At 36.9% G+C, this 18,422-nt stretch overlaps 2 protein-coding genes across 2 annotated transcripts; one reads left to right on the forward strand and one right to left on the reverse strand.

The window, feature by feature from the left end:
• Nucleotides 1–188: 188 nt before the first annotated feature.
• Nucleotides 189–10,153, reverse strand: LOC132621640 (GTPase ERA-like, chloroplastic). The gene is made up of 9 exons (XM_060335976.1): nucleotides 9,762–10,153; nucleotides 8,719–8,864; nucleotides 7,105–7,245; nucleotides 6,916–7,029; nucleotides 6,348–6,473; nucleotides 4,947–5,045; nucleotides 4,726–4,827; nucleotides 1,137–1,217; nucleotides 189–899 (listed from the first exon to the last, which is right to left on the reverse strand). Exons 1-9 carry the CDS (start codon nucleotides 10,108–10,110, stop codon nucleotides 813–815), a joined length of 1,245 nt encoding a protein of 414 aa, XP_060191959.1. The 5' UTR covers nucleotides 10,111–10,153; the 3' UTR covers nucleotides 189–812.
• A 3,459-nt stretch (nucleotides 10,154–13,612) lies between these two features.
• Nucleotides 13,613–17,694, forward strand: LOC132624924 (glutamate receptor 2.9-like). Its single transcript, XM_060339690.1, has 5 exons — nucleotides 13,613–13,908; nucleotides 14,546–15,846; nucleotides 15,983–16,295; nucleotides 16,480–16,871; nucleotides 16,976–17,694. Exons 1-5 carry the CDS (start codon nucleotides 13,644–13,646, stop codon nucleotides 17,534–17,536), a joined length of 2,832 nt encoding a protein of 943 aa, XP_060195673.1. The 5' UTR covers nucleotides 13,613–13,643; the 3' UTR covers nucleotides 17,537–17,694.
• The last annotated feature ends 728 nt before the right edge of the window (nucleotides 17,695–18,422 follow it).

Raw genomic sequence — 18,422 nt, forward strand, 5'->3', positions numbered from 1 at the left:
GACTGATAGGTGATCAGTTAGGTCAAAATTACTTTTAATTCATAAATATATATTAAATGGTGAATACCCTTAAATTCCTGACTTCGGAACACCTACTTCACCAAACTCTTGCCTCTACTCAAAGTGGCTCTCAAGAGTCGAGCGCAGAGAAACCAAATACAGTTGCATAAACATTTGAATACGTCATCGACACCAAAAACTAAATACATCTGTATAAAATTTTGGAAATGTCAAAACAATATATCATTCCTGTGACAGCTGAAGGCTATTTCCTACAAAAATCTCTGCTGCAAAATAAAATTTACAAAACATTTTGTGCACAAAAACATGTTTTGCAGTGATGTCAATCAGTTCCCGCCTGGAAATGAAGCAATCCACACACTCTATAACTTTTTCCCATTCACATCAGCAATTATGTTACTCTCGAACACCAACATTGCAATATTAGTTAAACATTTGAGCAGTAAAGACAGAAGACGACATACGCCCAAGGTTAACTTGCTGAGTGGGCATCTTCTGTCAGATTCTTCCTCCCTTCAACAGCATCCTCAAGCAACAACTACATTTAACTAGAAATCAGATTGGCAGTGCTGAGATAAGATCTGATGCATTCACAGCATGACCTCTCCGCAAGGATATTTGTGATATCTGATCCTGATATCAAGAATTTTCACAAGATCCCGTTTGCCTACTTAGCCTGTTGTACTTTGGGAAACATTTACAGAAATTATAGCTAGTTCATCATGGAGCATCAAGATCTACTGATCATCATTCACATTCTTTGCATAGTAGTTCAAAGCAGAATTTTGAAATCACAAAGCTTTAATTTGGCCCCCGTATCCATAGTCCTTCAGGAGACCTTCATTTTGCCTCCAGTTCTCTTTCACCTTCACCTCAACCTGTTTCAACAAGAAATTAACCTGAGAATCAGCTTTTCCAGCTATCTCAAAAGTTGTACCTAGGCAAAATTGTGTCAGCAAGAAGTACGATGAAGCAGCTGCAGCACATTAGTTTGAAGTATCACAATATAAGAGTGTAGCACGTTAGTTCGAAGTACCACGATGTAAGAGTACCCAAATATCCTCTGCAATCTGCCAATCCATTGTAAAGACAGATTATCATGACAATATAATTACCTCCAGAAAAATTTTCTTTTGTAAGAAATCTTCTATGTCAAGCCTTGCAGCTGTGGCAAGAAGCTTTAAAGCCTTCCCTTCCTGAAAACAAATCAAGAGCCATGTAACACAAGAATATATATTGCTTGTTAAGGGAAAGACTAATCAAGGACCTAAAGAGCTCGGTTATTGGTCATGTCAGATCATAATTAGGTGGTCTAACCCAGGACCTAAATGCTCAGGTCTTTTCCATGCCACTTGAGCTAGGACTCCTTGGCAAAAGTGAATAAGAGAAGGAACCTGCAGCGGGTACTGATTGCTTTAGCATCTAGAGTGTGAACTATGTCTGAAATGGTCAAGATCAGAGATTATGAATATAAAACAATGTGAGACCTCCTAATGAAAGGAATTAGTGGCACAGCTATTAAAATTTCTCAAATGGAAAACAAGGAAATCTGGATACATGCAGAGGGTTTATAAATTAAATTTTTCCCTCATAACTCCTTTTTGCCCATTTTAGGATTTTTCACTCCCAAACGAGACATTGCACTCTTTACTTAAGATGAGTTGACATGATTACTTAAGATGAGCCCCAACATTGATAGGTGAGAAACAGACTCATCGCAAGTTTGTTTTATCTATAGAAAGAGCTGTTTTCTCTCACTTCTTTTCTTCATTTGCAGCGAATATATCTTAAAATGGGAGAAAAGTGTAGGCCACCATTGTTGTCTTTATTTTGAAAAGTGGATGGAATTTTGGGATAACACAAGATAGCAAAGAGGACAAAGTGTTTGGGATAGAGGGAGTATCTTAATACCGGGAGTCATGGAAACTTGTAGACAATATCAACCTAGTAACCTGTCGCCTTTAACAGATTTAACAAGACAAAGATGTGTCATACACATGTATATTTGTAGGTATATATCTATGAATATATATCTTGGTGTTCACTATCTAAAAGCAGCTTCTCCTAGATCTCTATGTTTCCTTTAGCTAGTCTTTCAGGTTTGACCCCATAAATATTTATCTTCTTTGTTTTCTCTCTCTCCTCTACTCACCCTCTCCAAAGGTAAGATCTGCTCCCCCCACCCCCCCCAACTCTATCCGTCCTCTCCTCTGTCGCTGACACCGACGACCACCGGCAGTACGTTTTCCGGCCAGCTAGAGCTTCCTCTCCTCTCTTCTCTTTTTTTCCTTTCTCTTCCTCCTCTACCCTGCACCAAGAAATCCTCCCCCAGTAGGTTTCCGGTCAGGTCTGCGCAGGTACACAAGTATCCAGAAGAGTGCAGGAAGCGCAGGCTTGGAGTGGCTGACTGGGTTGTTTAATGTCATTTTCAAGACGGTGAAGATGCCCGAAGAATGAAGGTGGAGTACAATGATCCCTTTGTACAAGAACAAGGGCGACATTCAAAGCTGTAACAACTATAGAGGTATCAAGCTGCTAAGCCACACTATGAAAGTGTGGGAAAGGGTGGTAGAGATGAGGGTGAGGAGAGACGTGTCTATTTCAGAGAACCAGTTCGGATTCATGCCGGGGCGTTCTACTACTGAAGCCATTCATATTGTTAGGAGATTGGTGGAGCAGTATAGGGAACGGAAAAGGGACTTGCACATGGTATTCATCGACCTAGAGAAAGCTTACGATAAAGTGCCAAAAGAGGTTCTGTGGAGATGCATGGAGGCTAAAGATGTACCTGTGACGTACATTAGAGCAATCAAGGACATGTATCATGGAGCCAAGACCAGAGTGAGAACTATAGGAGGAGACTCGGAGCACTTCCCAGTTCTGATGGGTTTGCATCAGGAATCAGCCCTTAGCCCATTTCTATTTGCCTTGGTGATGGATGGATTGACGCGACAAATTCAAGGTGAGGTGCCATGGTGTATGTTGTTCGCGGATGACATAGTCTTGATAGACGAGACTGCAGCGGAGTCAACTCTAAGCTAGAGGATTGGAGACAAACGTTAGAGTCTAAAGGATTCAAGTTGAGTAGGACCAAAACAGAGTACTTGGAGTGCAGGTTCAGTGGTGTACCTCAGGAGGCTGACGTGGAAGTGAAGCTTGGTACCCAGGTCATTCAAAAGAAAGGAAGTTTCAAGTATCTTGGGTCTATTTTACAAGAAAATGGGGATATTGACGATGATGTCACACATCGTATTGGTGCAGGATGGTTGAAATGGAGGCTCGCTTCCGGAGTGCTGTGTGACAACAAAGTGCCACAAAAACTTAAGGGCAAGTTCTACAAAGTGGTGGTTAGACCGACTCTGTTGTACAGGGCAGAGTGTTGGTCAGTCAAGAACTCTCACGTGCAGAAGATGAAAGTCGCGAAAATGAAAATGCTGTGGTGGATGTGTGGGCACACTAGGAGAGATAGGATCGGGAATGAGGACATCAGGGACAAGGTGGGAGTGGCATCGGTGGAGGATAAGATGCGGGAAGCGAGGTTGAGATGGTTTGGACATGTGAAGAGAAGAGGCATAGATGCCCCAGTGCGGAGGTGTGAGAGGTTGGCTTTGGACGGTTTTAGGAGAGGAAGAGGCAGGCCAAAGAAATATTGAGGAGAGGTGATTAGGCAGGACTTGGCACTATTTCAGATTACCGAGGACATGACCTTAGATAAGAGGTTGTGGAGGGCTCAGATTAGGGTAGAAGGCTAGTAGGTAGTCTCGCTTTTCTGTCGCACTAGTAGGCGTAGCTTTGCTCTACTTTTTATTGCCCTATGTTTCCTGCTTTTATGTGTTGGGTCTTGTCTCTCTATGCTGTTTTATCATGACTTCTTTGCCCTTGTTTTTTCTCATTTTCGCATTGTTTTGATTTGCCTGTCGGCATCTGACTTTTCTCCCCTTGTTTTCTTGTTTTCTTTTGAGCCGAGGGTCTTTCAGAAACAGCCTCCCTACCAAGGTGGGGGTAAGGTCTGCATACATTTAACCCTCCCCAGACCCCACACTGTGGGATTCAACTGGGTATGTTGTTGTTGTATCTATGAATATATATGTGAAAGAATTTGAGCATCTAACTCAAAACCTTAAGGTAAGACAACCGATAGAGTTCTCCTAGACTTGTATGACCCCCTTTAAATGCCCTTTAATACCCGATATAAGACATTATATGTCTAAACACTCTCCCGCAATATAAGTTTTTGTTGGGGTTAATACCTGGACTTTAATCTGGACTTACAAGTGTGGAAAAGGGCCAAAACTTAATTAGCTCTATTAAATATGTGAAAGAACTAGGTGTCTAATCTAAAACATTAAGACAATGGGTTAAGTAGTATAAGACCTTTATAAACCTTTTGGATGACCTTTTATACCTTTTTGGGACACTATATAACTCAATACTATATATAAGTGAAAACTCAAGATTAAATTGTAGTCTATATTGATAGATATAGGCAGGGGGGAGGGCCGAGGACAGGGTGAGGGTGTGACACTGCTTATTTATATCGTATTATCCAAGGTAGCAGTCGTAATAAAAGTTGCAATGCCAACTGCCATTATAAAAGAAGGATGAATCTAATATAACTTATAGAAAAAGGACGATCTTTTTTGTTATAAAGCATATCTCAAATAACAAACACAGATGACACAAAAACTAACTGGTGATTATTACCTTCCCAATAAGGATGATCTTTTGAGTGTTTTTCTCCACTATAACTTCGACTTGAATGAAGTCTTTTGCATTTGGTCTAGTCTTGTAACTAACTACATTAACCTGCAGAGTGTATGGCCTATTTAGAGAAACTGGAAAATGATGAAGTAAATTCCTACAGAGAGGAAAGGTAGAAAAAATGCATTCACCAATCAACTTGAAGTTTTCAAACACAATTTTACCTGGCATGCATAAGGAACTTCATTTCGGTATTGCAGAAATATCTTCTCTCTGACAATTTCAGCCACAAAAAATCTTTCAGGATGCTCGCTAGCAATGTCCTGAAAGCAAGATGATGGGCTTGTTAATTGACCTTGGCAACTACAATACACTTTTTTTTTTTGATAAGGAAACAATACCTTGAACCTTAACCACTACTATACATTATATTATAGGCTACACATGGATAAAGATTAAAATTGCTACAGGACTTTAATGCATCAAGCAATCTCATTTTAATATAACGTTGTGCGTGCAATCTCATCTTAATATAACGTTGTGAGTGCAAGATAATGGGAAAACGAAAACTATGCAGTTACTTGTGAATATCATGCATATGAAGAAGAAAGGTAACCTTATTCCCAGGTTAAAGACCTTGAACTCCCCACCCTACCCTGGCAACAAAGAAAAGCTCCACACCTTCCATATCTCTAAGGAAAATATAGAAAAAGAAGAGAGATGCAGAGAGAGAATATTTTATGGAAAATCAAATCCAAGACAACGACCACTAATACGGACGAAGATCAATATTAAGTATATACTAGAAACTGCTGGCTTGACATACATATATCCTCGAACTTTCTCAATGTTCGTGCTACACCATTCTGACATCCCAGACTCCAAAGAGAAGATTCATCTAGAATGTATAGACCAATCATTTCTTTCTTCTTTTTCTTCTTCTTCTTCTTCTTTTTTTTTTTTTTTTTTTTTTTTTTTGGGAGACATTACACCAATCAACTTCTTTTCTACTTTATCGCAACTAGTGCAGGTTTCATTACAAACTGAATAAGATAATCCTTTCTCCCCCTGCTACCCTAGTCTGATTCCCTCATGCTACCCTCAACCTATTCAAAGACATGATTCACCTTGATGTGGTTATAGACAACAGACTTGAAAATGCACATTGATTACATTAATTTAAGGTGTAATTTATGTTGCATCAATGTTGATTTTGAAACCAAGACGCACTTCATTTTAGAAATCGGCCACCACTTGCAGACTGCATACATATCATAGTTTTAAGTTGAAGGCAGAGAGGTAAATAGAAATAGATAAAAACACCAGATGAAAACAAAGTTACATATAGAAGCTACTTGAAGTATTGGTGACATAGTTGCACGGAGAGCTTAGGGATGCAATCTACCCTCATTTTGAAAAGCAGTTATCTAGTGAAAAATAGATGTCATTTGTCTAATGTCCAGATTGAGTGGTTGACACCAACAGATCTCAACAAGCTTAAATGCCACCAAAATCATACAGATCAAAGTTGAAGATGACTCCAAAGTCATGAAATTTTTCTTCATGTTCAAGAAAGAAGTCGATAAGAAGAGGTAATCGAACATCAAAACAGAGTACATTTACACCTTTGGATAATAAGCAGGCCCAAGAGGAAGTTTAGATAATATCCAGTCTTTGACATCTTCTACTCCATGACCATACTTTGCACTTACGGGTATGACCTCATCAACGTCCGTAAATTTCTCGTACCACTGAAAGGAAGAAAACATAACATCAGAATGTCTAAACTACTTGACTAATTGGTCTAGATTCGAAATAAAATATCCAATTTAAATAAGTTCAACAACTCCTCCCATGTGTCTCAAATTCATAATTTTGTCATCTAGCTTAGATCAATGTTTTATGTGACCTTATAGCTAAGAATACATCCACCTCTAGCACCTCAACACCAATACATTACTAATGTAAAACGGGTACACAATGCAAAACTTCTTTTCTTTCGGATAAGGAAATCAAACAACAATTTCTTTTGTCCAATTCCAATGACAATAGCCACTGCCAAGTAGTTGATGGATTCTACAGAGCAATTGCATAAGTTGACTGAAATAGCTTATACTTTGTCTGACTAGATTAAGTAGAGGGTCTTTTCAAGAACTACGCAATAAATCATCTCACAATCAACAGATATCTTACCTCAAGTCTCTTTGCAATTTCACCAGGTTTGATCAGGTCCTTCTTATTCAAGACTAACAATGTCGGTACTTTGTACTTTAGGTCTCCAACGCCCTCTTCCAGCACTTCATCTATCTGAAACAGCAACTCTAGAAAAAGTTAGAAAAATAACATATTTTCCAGATTGCTCTTTACAATAGAGAACCATACCTTTCCAGGAACCTTACAAGCGTCTACAACAACAAGCACACAGTCTGCATTAATAGCTGCACTCCGGACATTCTTCATCATCATTGAATCTAACTTGTGCATTTTCTTTTCTATGACACCGGGAGTATCATAAAGAATCATCTGCACAGGAACACCCAGTCAAAGCTCATGAGTCTCAAGACAATGCAATACAAATGTGCAGAAAAAATTGAAGTCTATGGAACAGATAGAGGATGCAAATTGCAATGACTGAAAAAGGACTGCATATTGATAACATAAGATAAGCTGCAGACTGCATGAAACAACCAAGCATGCTCAAGTAACAATGATTAACGCAACAATGGATTACAGATGCACAGGCAGAGTGACGCAGAAACAGAAGGTCAAAAATGAGAACTCTTCCGATTTCTGACAATAGTAAAATTTAAATAAACAAAAATTTCTACCAAAAAGAAACACCTGCTAGCCACCCGTCTTACACTTACAAGCAAAAGTAACGTAAAGGAGCTGGAAGATTGAGTACTCAATAACTTTGTGCTCAAACAAATACTGTTAGGCACTAAAAGATGGGTTCGCTAGACAATACATTCTGCATAAAATTATCAATATCCAAGCACTCTGTTAGAAAGTATTCCTTGTGACACAGTTCTTTTCCTTTTTTTTTTTCAGTTCAATGGCCAAAACAAAAGTATCAAATCATAAATAATTCTGAATATACTTGTGGGGCTCATCGCTGATATTTTTGAATAATAATTATCAAAAGGACAACCTTCATAGAAGAGGATTTAGGTTATGTAAGAGATGTTGTTTCCGCAAGTCATCAACCGAGGCAGAATCACCTTTGTTTTTTATGAACACAGACTGCAAATCAACTTTTCCTACACTGTAACCAGCTGTGGAAACTATGGAGTATGTTTTTGAACATTTATGGAGTGTGGATTATGCCTGGAAGCTCAAAAGAAACAACATATAGCTGGCAGGGAGAAATTATAGAGAAGGCACAGAGACTAGTTTGGATAACCTCCACTGTATACACTTTGGACATTGTCGATAATGGCAAATAGGATCATATATCTTTTGATGAGTTCAAATATCTTCAAAATTTTCATTTTCAGTGTAGGACGAATCCTGCGTAGATGATACTCTAGATTGATTGATTCCTTCCAGATTTAAAAAAAGGGGGGTCAGTTCAGCTTTAGGGTGACAGCTGACAGCACCTTCTGGCTGCTGCTTTATTAATGAAATTACTCTAATGATCTAAAAAGAAAAAGTATCCAAAGGAGACTTACAGCTCAGTTGATAGATAAGGTGAACAAGCCATCACTCTTAAATCTTTTTGAGAAAACTAGGAACAACTAAAAAGACAAATTTCCATTGCAATACAAAAAACAAATTTATGTTGCAATCATTACTTAACACTAGCATTTCGAAAACAAAGTTAAGATATCTTGCTGCATAAGAGAAGAAGTTCCCTCAGAAAAGAAGCTCCGCAGCTACAAAGCAATGTGTAAGCCATATTTTCACATCAATGAGTCAGCCAAGAAGTAATGTGGACATAAAATAAACTCAGACATGTTGCAGCTCAGCAGAAACATAGTGGTAGTCATTCCAAACCTGATGCTCTGGACCAGAACATATACCAAGAACTCGATGACGAGTAGTTTGAGGTTTATCAGTAACAATCGACAGTTTCTGCCCAACCATTTGATTGGAAAGTGTACTTTTCCCAACATTCGGCTTCCCAAGCACAGCCACATATCCTACATTTTACACACACTTTCTCCTTAAATTTTTCCAATTTCTTCACATACATTTACACACACATACACTTTTCAATACACTTTTCCTATTAAGACGGTAAATACATGAGAAAGCACTTTAACATTGCAATTCTCCTAATTTCGAAGATGATAAAACGAAGATATACTTTAAAATATTGGTCAAAAATCATTTATTTTGAATCCAGGGAAGGGAATAGTGAGAAACATTCCTGGATATAGAGTAGTACTACCTCCGGTCCATTTGACTTGTCATGTTTTTTTTTTTCACACCCTTAAAGAAAACATTAACTAAAAAGGTAATTTGACTAATATATCCTTATTTATTATTTGATCTCAATTTAATACTACTATCTCTTTTTCACAACATTAACCTCTCTCCACAGTTGTTGAGTCAAGGTAAAGGTGCAAAACTATTACTCCCTCCGTCCCGTCCCAATTTAAGTGTCTTAGTTTGACCGGACACAAAGTTTAAGGAATAAAAAAGAGGCTTTTGAATCTTGCGGTGCTAAAGTTAACTATGTGTGCAGTTTACTAAAATATCCTTTGAATCTTGTGGTTTCAAACTTGGCATGTAACATATTTGCATTGACAACTTGTTAAATAAAGACAGAGACACTCTTTTTTGGAGAGGGCAGAAAGGAAAGTAACATACTTGACAGAGGGAGTAATTAATCATTTCTTGGTTTTCTAAAATGACAACTATTTTTCGCAAGGACGACAAGTAAAATGGACATGAGGGAGTAATCTAAAATGCTGTTCCCGTTCAAATTCACATAGTCTGAGTAGTATCCTGAAGCGAAAAGTGGCAAATACACTAGTAGAAAGAATAGTATAACTGGATGATAAAAAAAGAAGAAAGGAGAAAAGCAAGCCAACCACTGCGATGATTAGGATTTTGGGGAACAAAATCAAGCTCCTCCATTTCATAATCATCTAGTAAAGCCATGGTTCTGTCTGGTTTCATACTTAGAGATAGCAACGTGGACGAATCCTCATTTTCTTCTTCCACAACACCTTTAGACCTCCTCATTCTCATAGTCCCAGAGGCCTTTTCAACTTCTTCCTCGCCTAGAAAAAGCTCGGACTTGCTGTTTCTAGTGCTGACGCGTAGCCGGACACGCCCATTATCGCCGCCGGGAAAGGAAGAGTTACAGTATGAATGGATAAGAGGACAACTGGTGTTTCTTGCTGTGAATACACAAACGTTCCAACATAGCGCTCTCATTTTTTGGATACTGAAACTGAACCCCTCTACTCCTACTACTAATTTATTTAACCGCCCTTATATTTCTTTCTACCTTTTTCTCATTTCTTTTCTCTCTCCGATTTTTTATATGTGCCTTCTGATGCTGTACTGTATGCTTTAATGTTGGTACACTTCTCTTATTGTATTCAAATTTGCACCTCTTAATTTGGCAAACAGGTATAATAATAGAAACTCAACAGTTCATTTTTCTATTATAAAAGCATTAAAGTACTTCAGTAAACTCTCTGCTAGACCTCAATTTACAGCCTCAGTTTCAGAATTAACACCCGTTACATTTTAATGCACACTCCTTCCCTTGCCACTTTTAAAAGAGGAGCAAGTTCTCTTCCCATACTAAGAGGACTATACCATTTTATAAAAATGCAAAAGCCAACACCAAACGGAAAAGCATAAATCACTATGACTGTTCTTCATTTTTTTAACGGAAAAGATTCATATATGCCCGCGGACTATGCGAAATTGCATGCATTTATCCGTCGTTTAAAGGTCAGTTCGTCCATATCCCTAACGTTACGTTTTGCGTCATCCATGCCCTTTGAGTTTACGGAAACCTGACAAAAATATTGGAGAGCAAATTTATGCAGTTCCGCATAGTATAGGGACATATTTGATTCACTGAAATTCTTAAATATTATGGCACAAAAGCAACAATATGGCACAAGATATCACTTCATTCCAAAACATAAAAAATATTTGCAATTACAATTCATGCATCCACCATTACATTACATCTAAATTATACAAGTAAAAGATCAAATGCAATTACAGTCATCTTTTAAAGATTATTTTCACAAACAAGAGCACCATTTTACCTTTCAAAAGATTTTTTTTTTTTAGTAATGATAATATCTTTTTTTTTTGTCAATTTGTTGATGACCTGGATAATTCTTTCTAGATATTTTTTGTCTTCCCAGTCCCAATATCTACACGATAATGCATGCAACAACTTCTTATTGTACCAATAGTTCTTAGATTTTTTTTGTAGTGCACTTTATGCTAGCTAATGATTTTTTGGTACTGCATTTTGAAACTCCACATTTATCGTGCAATCCACACTTTACTCTCTTATTCTTTCACTTGTTTATGAAATGTCGGAAGCTTCGAGTTCTTCAAATAGTTATGGAAGGGTTCATCACTCCATCTCACATCATGGACTCCAAATAATTCTACTAAATTTATGTTATGCGTTGAATTCGCGAAAGGGCCAGACCACATTAAATTTTATGTAAGACCATATAAATCCCTAAAATATAATACTCTCTCTATTATTGCTATCAAAATTTCAGCACTGCAGAAGACGTTTTTTCAGGTGTCATAAGTCTACTGTAAGTTATCTCTTTTTCCTTGTGATTTTTTTGTGGCGGATCTGTAATGAAGTTTTTTTATGTTTATGTTTTGTGCGGCAGTTGTTGCATGCATTATCGTATAGATATTGGGACTGGGAAGACGAAAAATATCTAGAAAGAACTATCCAGGTCACCAACTAATTGAAAAAAGAAGAAGATATTATCATTAGTAAAACAAATCTTTTGAAAAGGTAAAATGGTACTGCTCTTGTTTGTGAAAACAATCTTTAAAAGATGGTTGTAATTGCATTTGATCTTTTAGTTATATAATTTAGATGTAATGTAATGATGGATGCATGAATTGTAATTGCAAATATTTTTTATGTTTTGGAATGCAGTGATATTTTGTGCCATATTGTTGCTTTTGTGCCATAATATTTAGGAATTTCAGTGGATCAAATATGACCCTATACTATGTGGAACTGCACAAATTTGACCTCCAATATTTTTGTCAGGTTTCGTTAACTCAAGGGCATGGGTGTCGCAAAAAGTAACGTTAGGGGAATGGGCGGACTGACCTTTAAATGACGGGTAAATGCGTGCAATTTCGCATAGTCCGCGGGCATATATGGACCTTTTCGGTTTTTTTAATAAGTTTTCTATTGCTATACTATTTTCATATTCTTTTAATTTGTGCTTGTGCCTGATATTTGATCATAAGCCTTTGAACTTGTCTAACGTTGTCCACCAGGACAAATTTAAAATGCTACATGTGGTACCTCTCTTGAGTTTTGGATTGCCATAGATCTCGAAGAAAGCCGAAGTGAACTTATCATGAGTTAATGTCATAGCAAACATCACTGGTAAACATTAGGCATGCATGAAAAATAGGTAACATCATTTGTATTATTAAATTTAAATTCTTGCATTATGCTTTTGTTTTCTGACCTCTAATTCATTTAAATGACTTGCACTACAGTTAAGTTTATGCTTTCACCGAGAAATTATTTTGTCAATTAGCACTAGTATATATATATTTATTATTTATTCTTTCTAATATTCATGTGTAGTCAATGGAAGATTCATAAGACTTATGACAACGTTGGGGCGATCATGATCGGATTAAATTTATGTGTTAATTTCGTTTTTATTTTTCATGCGTAAATGTTAGTAATTTTTACGAGGTAAATATTTTTGTTATATGCATGTATATTTATATAAGTTCGAGTGTGTAGTTATGTTTAAATTAAAGTACTATATCACTAAGGTAATATCAAGTTAACAATATTTTCTAGCTTCAAACTAAAAGTTATTACCTTTTTTGTATGTTTTGATATTTAATTTAAAGCTAAAAAAAAAGTTCAAAAATATGTGTACGAATTGAAATTACAATTTGCGATACAAATTTTATACCATAATGTTTTTGGGATAAACGTGCAACGCACGTTACCAAAGACTAGTTTTGTAAAAGCATGATTATATTGTCTCTACAACTATATATACCTCTTAAAAGTATACTTTACATCAGAAACTTATTAGTATCATTAATAAATAAAGCGCATTTCTTAAGTTATAAAGCGCATAAAGTGTTATGCATTTTCCGTTTGAGTTTAAGTTATTTACATCCTTACATCAGTGTATGAGAATTTATATTATCAGATCATTCAAAGAATATTTAGAGATAAACTTTTCATGGGGTAAAACTTGTTAAACGTATAGAGCAAAAAGGATTCAAAAGTTCAAGATCACTCATTTTCAAGGTCATTAGTTATAATTTTCTAAACTTTACCCATTATTCTATAAATTTTAAGAAAAAAGTTTAAAGGCCTTTTAATATATTTTGACTTTAAACCACCTAGTGCATTGAGCCGCCCTCAGCATTCTAGGCCTTATACATTTCAACATTCTAGGCCTTATACATTTCAAACTGCATTATTCTTTTGCGAAGTTTTGACAAAAATTCCCAAGACTGATATATGAATCTATTTCTCATCCTTGTACAAGTCCACACGGTTCGGTTAACGGGGTGCCAAAGTATACGAGTATATGACCATCCTTCCTACTTTTCAATTCAGACCAAAGACATTGTCAAGGCAACTGCATCATGTAAACTGAAAAAACCGTTTGACAAGTACAGAAAATATACTTATATATAGTGGTTAATTTATCACAGCAAGATATCTTTTTAGCTAAGTAGAAAAAAACATGAGTAATTTTAAGCCCTTCCCCATGATAATCTTCATCCTCGAGGCCTTTCTTTTTATCTCCTTTGTAACTGTCAAAGCAACTGCAAATGAAACAATAGAAATAGGTGCAATTATTGACATAAATTCCCGTATTGGGAAGGAACAGAAAACTGCCATAGATATAGCAGTAAAGAATTATAACCATGACAAAAGAAAGAACAAGCAGCTTATAACAGTTCATTTTAGGAACACCAGCAAGGATACAATTCAGGTCTTTTTCACAGGTTTGATAATTGGCTTTTCTTTTGACATTTATCAACTTGCTGTATCTCTATCAAGTCTAAGGCATAATTTCCATAAGAATTTAAGTTTATATACTGACGGTCTAAATATGGTTCGGAGAATAAATAATGCATGGATTATTGTTATATGGTGAATAAATAGTACAATGATTGTTTTTAGGGATTACCTATCATAAAGGCATTTTGTCGTTAGATACTCTAGTGCTATTGCTAATACACGTATTAGTACTTATTCCGCCTTCTATCATGTTTAAAATAATACATTGATTCTTGTATAATTTATACCTGTATTAGTTACAATTTATACTTGTATTAGTTATGCAACATTTGGTTTCAGTTATAAAATCCGTATACTTATGCGGATTTAATAGGGAAACCATACATCGTATAAAGATGCACGGAGATTAACAGGTAATGTGGGGTTTTCTACTTCATACCATTCGCTGTATAGAACAATACAGATTTTTATAGCACGATTGCTTTTGCTTATACTTTGATTTTTAACATGTTACTAATTAATGTTTGCCATAGAGATTTAGATGATTTATAAATATTTTTTGAACTGTTAGTGCATAGAACTTAAACTCATTTCATAATTGTTATTACAACTGTGGTGCAGCTGAAGAGCTTGTTGAACAAAACCATGTAAAAATGATAGTTAGTGGCATGCAAACTTGGGAAGAAACAGCTTTAGTTGCTGATATTGGGAAAAGGCGTCATGTTCCAGTTATCTCTTCTGTTATAGCTTCCTACACACCAGAATTTGTGCAGCTTAAATGGCCTTTCTTGGTGCAAATGACTTCAAGCAGCTTGGACCAAATAAATTGTACAGCTAGAATAGTTAGTTCCTACCAATGGAGGAAAGTCATAGTAATTTATGAAGATGACATGTATGATTCGAGTATGCTTGCAGTTTTAACTGAAACACTTAGAAATCATGGTACAGAAATAGAGCATCAACTAATTCTTCCACAATTATCTTCTCTATCTGATCCAAGGGAGGTTGTTCGACGAGAGGTTGTCAAGTTACTAAGGAAACAATCAAGGGTGTTTATCGTTCTTCGTGCATCAATATCCACTGCCATTCATCTGTTTAAACAAGCCAAGGAGATTGGACTTATGGGAAGAGATTCAGCTTGGATACTTGCTGATTCTCTTGCTGATCTCTTGGATTCTGCTGACACATCCTTTATTTCATCTATCCAAGGAGCTTTAGGAATCAAAAATCACTATGCAGAAGAAACTAAGTCTTTTCAAGATTTTAAAGGTCAATTCCAAAAGATTTTCCAGTCTGATTATCCTACGGAAGATCACTCGGAGCCTGGAATTCATGCTCTAAAAGCATATGACAGTATCGCAGCTTTTACTAAGGCTGTGAACACTTTGGGTCCAAAGAGTTTCAATGACTCAGTGTTGCTGAAAAACAGAATTCTTTCCAGCAATTTCACAGGTTTGAGTGGCCATGTTAGTTTTGTCAATGGAGCGCTGCCACACCCTCCAACATTTAGGATTGTAAATGTCGATGGGAACAGGTATAAAGGACTTGGATTTTGGTCATCAAAGTTTGGATTCTCGGAAGTTCTTGAAGCTGAAAATGGGGAGAGAATAGGGATTAATGGTTCCCGTACCATGAAGTCTAGTATGGTAAAATGGCCGGGAGAATTGAAACGTGTCCCAAAAGGGTGGGCGATGCCTACTGATTCAAAACCATTGATTATTGGTGTTCCGGGAAGAACATCTTTTGAGAAATTTGTGAAGGTTGAAACTGTGGCTGAGACAAATGAAAAGAAGTATAGTGGTTTCTGTATTGATCTTTTCAAAGAAGTACTTAAAATTTTGGAGCAAAATTATTCACTACCTTATGAATTTGAACCATATAATGGCTCATATCCTGATTTGGTTCAGCAAGTGATTAATGGGGTAAGCGTTCTCTCTCTGATATCCTCAACATCGTCAGTTTTTCTTCTTGTCACCTACTTTTCTACCATTTAGTACTTGAGGCTTTGCTTTGGACTCGTGTAATTTTTTCATGTTTTGATATTTATCCTTCTGTCAGAGCTATGATGCCATCGTTGGAGACATGACAATATTAGCTGAAAGAACAAAATATGTGGAATTCACACAGCCATTTGCAGAGTCAGGGTTGAGCATGGTGGTTCCAGTGAAGTTTGATAGATCCGAGAAGGCATTGATGTTCTTGAAGCCTTTCACTGCAAACATGTGGATAGCAACAGGTGCTGTCTTAGTTTACACAATGATTGTAGTTTGGTTCATGGAGCATCAGTCCAATCCTGAATTTAGAGGCCGGTGGAAAGATCAACTCGGAACTGCAATGTGGTTTACATTCTCTTCACTGTTTTTTGCTCACCGTAAGTATTGCTATCCATCATAATGATTTGAAATCAAACAACTTGTAATTTGTAAGGCTAAATGAAGTGTCGGTGAAATGTTGGTTTCTTCGATAAGGTTATAATGTATTAAGCTTATTAGCTTTGTTTAAACAGTAAAACTTGCAGGAAGCTACTAACACTTCTTACTTTGGCTGATAATCAGGGGAGAATATCAAGAGCAATTACACAAAGATTGTAGTCATAGTTTGGTTTTTCCTGGTCTTCGTGTTGACCTCGAGTTATACAGCTTCTCTGACTTCAATGCTGACTGTTTCAAGACTGGAACCAAGTGTGAAAGATATAAAATGGATAAAGAGAACAAACGCAACCGTTGGATGTGATGGTGAATCCTTTGTTAAGGATTATTTGAGGCAAGTCCTGGAGCTTCAAAATATCAAGAATATTAGCAACCAGGAAGATTATCCAACGGAACTTGAAAGTGGAAACATCAAAGCAGCCTTTCTTGAAATCCCATATCAGAAGGTGTTCCTTAGAGAGCACTGCAACCAGTATGTTGTAGCTGGTCCTAATTACAGATTTGGTGGACTAGCCTTTGTAAGTACACAATACAACTTTAAAATAACTACGCCATTTGCTACTTTTACATAATCTATACTTTGGATCTCGACTCATTTGCATAACTTGGCTAATGCTAATAGGTATTCCAGAAAGGCTCTCCGCTAGCTCGTGATGTATCTGAAGCCATACTGACTCTTACACAAGATGGTACGCTTAAGCGCTTGGAAGAACATTGGTTTGCTTTATCAAGGAATTGTGACAATGTTGATCCAGCTGATGAAACAGAAAGCCTCACCCTTGGGACAGCTAATGAAACAGAAAGCCTCACCCTTGGGAGCTTCTGGCTCTTATATCTAGTTTCTGGTGCAACATCTACTGTCTGTTTGCTGTTTTATGTATATAATTTATTTAGAAAATCCCCGCAACTGAGTGGAACATATCGTGACAAGATAGTTCATCCATCAACTGATCAAAGCTTCAGGACAAAGACAGCTGGAATTATACGGTATAACCAAAATGACAAGCCTTCAGTATCAGTAAGGAGAGTATCATCTGCTCGGGCAGCAGGGCTCGGGGTAGACGCGAGGGGGCATTCACGAAAGTGGCACTTGGTGAGTCCTTCAGATGCTTCACAAATTTTTGATGGATCTTCCCAGGATACTCAACTTGCTATTGAAATGGGGAATTCAAGGTCAGGGTGAAGTCGGATTTTTCAGAGTAACAAAATGTCAAAACATAGTAGCCTGTGTAGGTTTTCACTTTTCTACATTAACTTTTGTAGGTAACCATTGATTCCTCTGAACCAATCCAATGTAAAGGTTTCGATATAATAATAAATTGTAGAATAGAGTAGCAGAAAGCTAACTTTATGCAGTGGTGGAAGGTTATCTACTTCTTGTACTACAAACATTTACGCACTGAACGAGAGTCCTTTTTTAAGCAATCCGCAAGGGTGGTGCCTAGGGCTAGTTTTTTATTAAAAAATAAAAGCGAACTCAAGAGAAGAGTACAAGCAAGGGGGCCTAAGCCTTAATTACCTTACTAATCTTATATCACATTGATGTCCAATCTCTGAAACCATTGACAGCACAGACAAACAGAGAAGTCTTTGTAATCTTTGATTCATTCTGAGAAGTCTTCCCCAATCCTGAGAGATCATTGTCCAAATCACAATTTCGTAGACCATAGAAGTTATTGGTAGCTCGAGAAAACTATGACGAACAGTATGTCTAGTGGTATCGGTTGATTTTGCAATAAAATATATGCAAGTTAGATTGTTGTTGTTTTCATTCTTTCAATCTCTTTGTCATTGAAATGAGACAGGTCTAAATGAAGCAACATGGATTGTGAGGACATATATAGCTAACCAGTAACCCCGAATAACTTAGGGTTGAGGCATAGTCATGGTTGTATAAGCTATTAGTCGCATTTGGAGCCTATCCAGCATGACAAAAATGATTGGACTCAACAGGAGGATACGTAATGTGTATCAGACGTTGCACTTTGTTGACAAAATTATCCAAAATTTGGCACTAATGCAACTGCCATTAACTTATAATGTAGTGGTACCAATGAAGGTCTATCAAT

Source organism: Lycium barbarum, chromosome 12 (assembly GCF_019175385.1).
Source record: "Lycium barbarum isolate Lr01 chromosome 12, ASM1917538v2, whole genome shotgun sequence".
Classification (NCBI taxonomy): domain Eukaryota; kingdom Viridiplantae; phylum Streptophyta; class Magnoliopsida; order Solanales; family Solanaceae; genus Lycium; species Lycium barbarum.

Bases quoted from the DNA above. Each gene is read 5' to 3' on its own strand.
- LOC132621640 (XM_060335976.1), bottom strand. From the start codon at position 10,110: ATGAGAGCGCTATGTTGGAACGTTTGTGTATTCACAGCAAGAAACACC. The intron at 8,865-9,761 runs GTTGGCTTGCTT...TGTAAAATGTAG, and splicing joins AAATCCTAATCATCGCAGTG to GATATGTGGCTGTGCTTGGG. The intron at 5,046-6,347 runs GTGTAAATGTAC...TCTTGCTTTCAG, and splicing joins GGCCTGCTTATTATCCAAAG to GACATTGCTAGCGAGCATCC.
- LOC132624924 (XM_060339690.1), top strand. From the start codon at position 13,644: ATGAGTAATTTTAAGCCCTTCCCCATGATAATCTTCATCCTCGAGGCC. The intron at 16,296-16,479 runs GTAAGTATTGCT...GCTGATAATCAG, and splicing joins TTCACTGTTTTTTGCTCACC to GGGAGAATATCAAGAGCAAT. The intron at 16,872-16,975 runs GTAAGTACACAA...TAATGCTAATAG, and splicing joins GATTTGGTGGACTAGCCTTT to GTATTCCAGAAAGGCTCTCC.